The sequence below is a fragment of the Propithecus coquereli genome, unplaced genomic scaffold (assembly GCF_000956105.1).
Source record: "Propithecus coquereli isolate 6110/MARCELLA unplaced genomic scaffold, Pcoq_1.0 Scaffold796, whole genome shotgun sequence".
NCBI lineage: Eukaryota > Metazoa > Chordata > Mammalia > Primates > Indriidae > Propithecus > Propithecus coquereli.
The window spans coordinates 135,558-138,805 of record NW_012154129.1 but is presented as its reverse complement, the minus strand read 5'-3'; the positions used below and the strand labels follow the sequence as shown (position 1 = coordinate 138,805).

Sequence of the window (3,248 nt, the reverse complement as noted above, 5' to 3'; positions counted from 1 at the left end):
TGGCAGAGGGGGTGGGACGGGGGAGGGGCGCAGGGGGCTCCCACGCTGACCCCGTCCCCCGCCGCAGCTGCGTGGACGCCACCACGTTCCTGTACTTCAGCTTCTTCGCGCCCCTCATCTACGTGGCCTTCCTCCGGGGCTTCTTCGGGTGAGTGCGGGGACACGCTTACACATGCTTATGGACGCTTACACACACTTATGGATGCTAACACATGCTTATGCACGCTTACACACGCTATGGACGCTTACACATGCTTATGTACGCTTGCACACGCTTATGGACTCTTATACACGCTATGGACGCTTACACACGCTTATGGACGCTTACACATGCTTATGCATGCTTGCACACGCTTATGGATGCTTACACACGCTTATGGACGCTTACACGCTTATGCATGCTTGCACACGCTTATGGACGCTTACAAACGTTTATGCATGCTTATACACGGTTATGGACGCTTACACATGCTTATGGACGCTGACACATGCTTATGCATGCTTGTACACGCTTATGGGCGCTTACACATGCTTATGGACGCTTACACACGCTTATGCACGCTTACACACACTTATGGATGCTTACACACGCTTATGCATGCTTGCACACGCTTATGGACGCTTACACACGCTTATGGACGCTTACACACGCTTATGGACGCTTATACATGCTTATGGACGCTTACACATGCTTATGGACGCTTACACACGCTTATGCATGCTTGCACACACTTATGGACGCTTACACGCTTATGCATGCTTACACACGCTTATGGATGCTTACACACGCTTATGGACGCTTACACACGCTTATGCATGCTTGCACACATTTGCACACGCTTATGCATGCTTGCACATGCTTATGCACGCTTACTCGTGCAAACGTTCTCCACAAAGAAGATAGAAGCTATGCACGTTGTTCCGCGTTTCTGTATGTTAATAATCTATTCACTCATCCGGCAAGCGTTTTATTGAGCAGCTACTATAGACCAGACGCTGCCGTAGGCCACCAGGCACCACACGGAACAAAGGGAACACAGATCCCTGCCCTCATGGGGCTTGCTCTTGAGCCGGGGGGAGGCCTGGGGAGGGGGCGGTTTGCGGGGGGGAAGTCCTGCGTGTATCTGAGCACACAGGGCGGAGGGAGGGGTGCTCTGCGGCGCGGATACATGTTGGGGAGACCGGACGCCGCGACACTTGGGATTGGGGTCCAACTCCAGGCTCCCTGCTGGTGGCAGGAGGGCGGGTGCTTTGTCCCCTCCCGCCTCGCCCACTCGCCAGGTCCTGGGGCTGGGAGGGGGGATCGGCCTCCCGCCGGGGTCGAGGTGGAAGAGGGTCAGAGTGGACCCCAGCCCTGGCTCGGATCTGCCCGTCACCCGCTTCACCATCACCGTCGGCCCCAAGAATGCCATGCTGGTCACCGGGACGGGCCAATCCCATGTGTCGCGGCCTGCAGCCCAGCATGGTGTCTGTCCCTGGCCGAGACTCCCCCTGCAGCGGGAGCTCACGCGCCCGGATCGCGGTGGGAGAGCGGGTGCGGGAGCCCCTCGCCGGGCTCTCCCGGGCCCCAGTTTTGCCAGGCGGGTGGCCGGGCGTCAGGTCACCCAGCGGGACTCCCCCGTCCCCTGCCTCCCACCCATCAGGTCAGAACCCAAGATCCTCTTCTCCTACAAATGCCAAGTGGATGAGGCCGAGGAGCCGGACGTCCACCTGCCCCAGCCCTACGCCGTGGCCCGGCGGGAGGGCCCGGAGGCCGCGGGGACCGCGGGGGCCTCGGCCACCAGCTACTCGAGCACCCAGTTCGACTCGGCCGGCGGCGCAGCCTGCCTGGACGACGTGGCCTCCATGCCCTGCCACGCGGGCAGCATCAACAGCACCGACAGCGAACGCTGGAAGGCCATCAACGCCTGAGAGCGGCCGCCCGGCCCGACGGGGCGTCCGGGGGGACAGGGGGACGGGGACGGGCTGGGGAAGAGACCGGCACGTCCCCGAGTCCCAGGCGGAGGAAGATGAGATTGCAGGATCTTGTGTGGTTGGCAGCCTTTTCTGCGCCCCGAGTCCGGAGACCTCTTCCTCCTTTCGGATTCCCCTCGACCACCCCGGCTCTCGCTGGGCGCCTCCTCCCGCCTCCACCTGCCCCTCGTCCTGCTGGGTGACGTCCCGGTGCCCTGTTTCTCCACTGGGCCGGTCCCCTCACCCACCCACCCCATCCCCCCGGCACTGGCCTTCTGCGAGCCCACTATGGAGGCCGGGCTGAAGCGTGTATATTTTCTTGATCTATTTTTCAATAAAAAGCAAATGGAGCAGAAGGGATCGAGGTAGAGGTTTTGTGGGGGGACCGGGGCGGTTGCTTTTGGGGGGACGGGGGGCCCATCTGTCCGCTCAGCCACGGAGCAGTTCCGGTGCCCAGACCCTGCGCTGGCTGCCAGGGACATGGCGAGAAACCGGATCCCAGCTATCTCTGCGAGCTGAGGTCTTCCGCAGTGCCGAGAACTCGGGGTTCAGAATGAGCCCCATCCACGGCTCTGGCCCTCCCATCTCCAGCCACTTCCCCTTCCTCAGCTCCGGTCTGCAAAATGGGGCCAGCGAGCCAGACTTCTGGGCCACGAGGGGATCCCCCCAGGGCCGTCACGGGTTTCCTAGAAGGTTTCCTCCAAGTGGAACATTTCGCTGGGGCTTCACCGCTCGCGTAGGAGCCCGGTAGGCGGGAAAGGCGAGCTTGCAGGGCGTTCGGAGCGGAGCAGGTGCTCGGGAGGGTTTGAAAGTCGAACCCCAAGCTGGGTTCAAGGTCGGAGGCCCTTGACGTGCACAGTCTAAGACGTCCTGGGTCGGCCCAGGTGCGATCACTTAGCGAGCAGCCGAATCAGCAGAGAGGTACGTATGTCACCCCTGATTTTGTGATGTAAACATCCCGTAGTGTGTCTTCTTCCTTTGACATTGGACCTCAGACGTCATTCCGTGTCGCGGGGGAGAGCCGCGTCGCTCTAGCTGGCCCCATACACGTGGCGACGCGACACCCAGAGCCCTCGGGATGGACATTTGTCCCCGATAGATTTTGTGACAACAAACAACGCAACCCCAAAAACCCTCACGATTTTGCTTCCGGTAACTCGTGCAGCTGGAACTGCTGGAGCTCACATTCCTAGTTAGTGTTCATTAGTCTTACTAGTCTTCTGCAGAGATTACTAGTTCTCCACTATGTGTTCTCTTTTTCTTTGTGACTTTTTTAGCTGGGTATACAGCTGCCT

At 59.9% G+C, this 3,248-nt stretch overlaps 1 protein-coding gene across 1 annotated transcript in view; it reads left to right on the top strand.

Annotated features, from left to right (window-relative positions):
- Nucleotides 1-2,298, top strand: part of TPRA1 (transmembrane protein, adipocyte asscociated 1) — a 13,143-nt gene extending 10,845 nt beyond the window's left edge. Inside the window, exons 7-8 of the mRNA XM_012663088.1 lie at nt 68-148; nt 1,644-2,298. Of these exons, the coding sequence (XP_012518542.1) occupies nt 68-148; nt 1,644-1,911 (349 nt within the window). The 3' untranslated portion in view covers nt 1,912-2,298. The remainder of the gene's footprint in view (nt 1-67; nt 149-1,643) is intronic.
- The last annotated feature ends 950 nt before the right edge of the window (nt 2,299-3,248 follow it).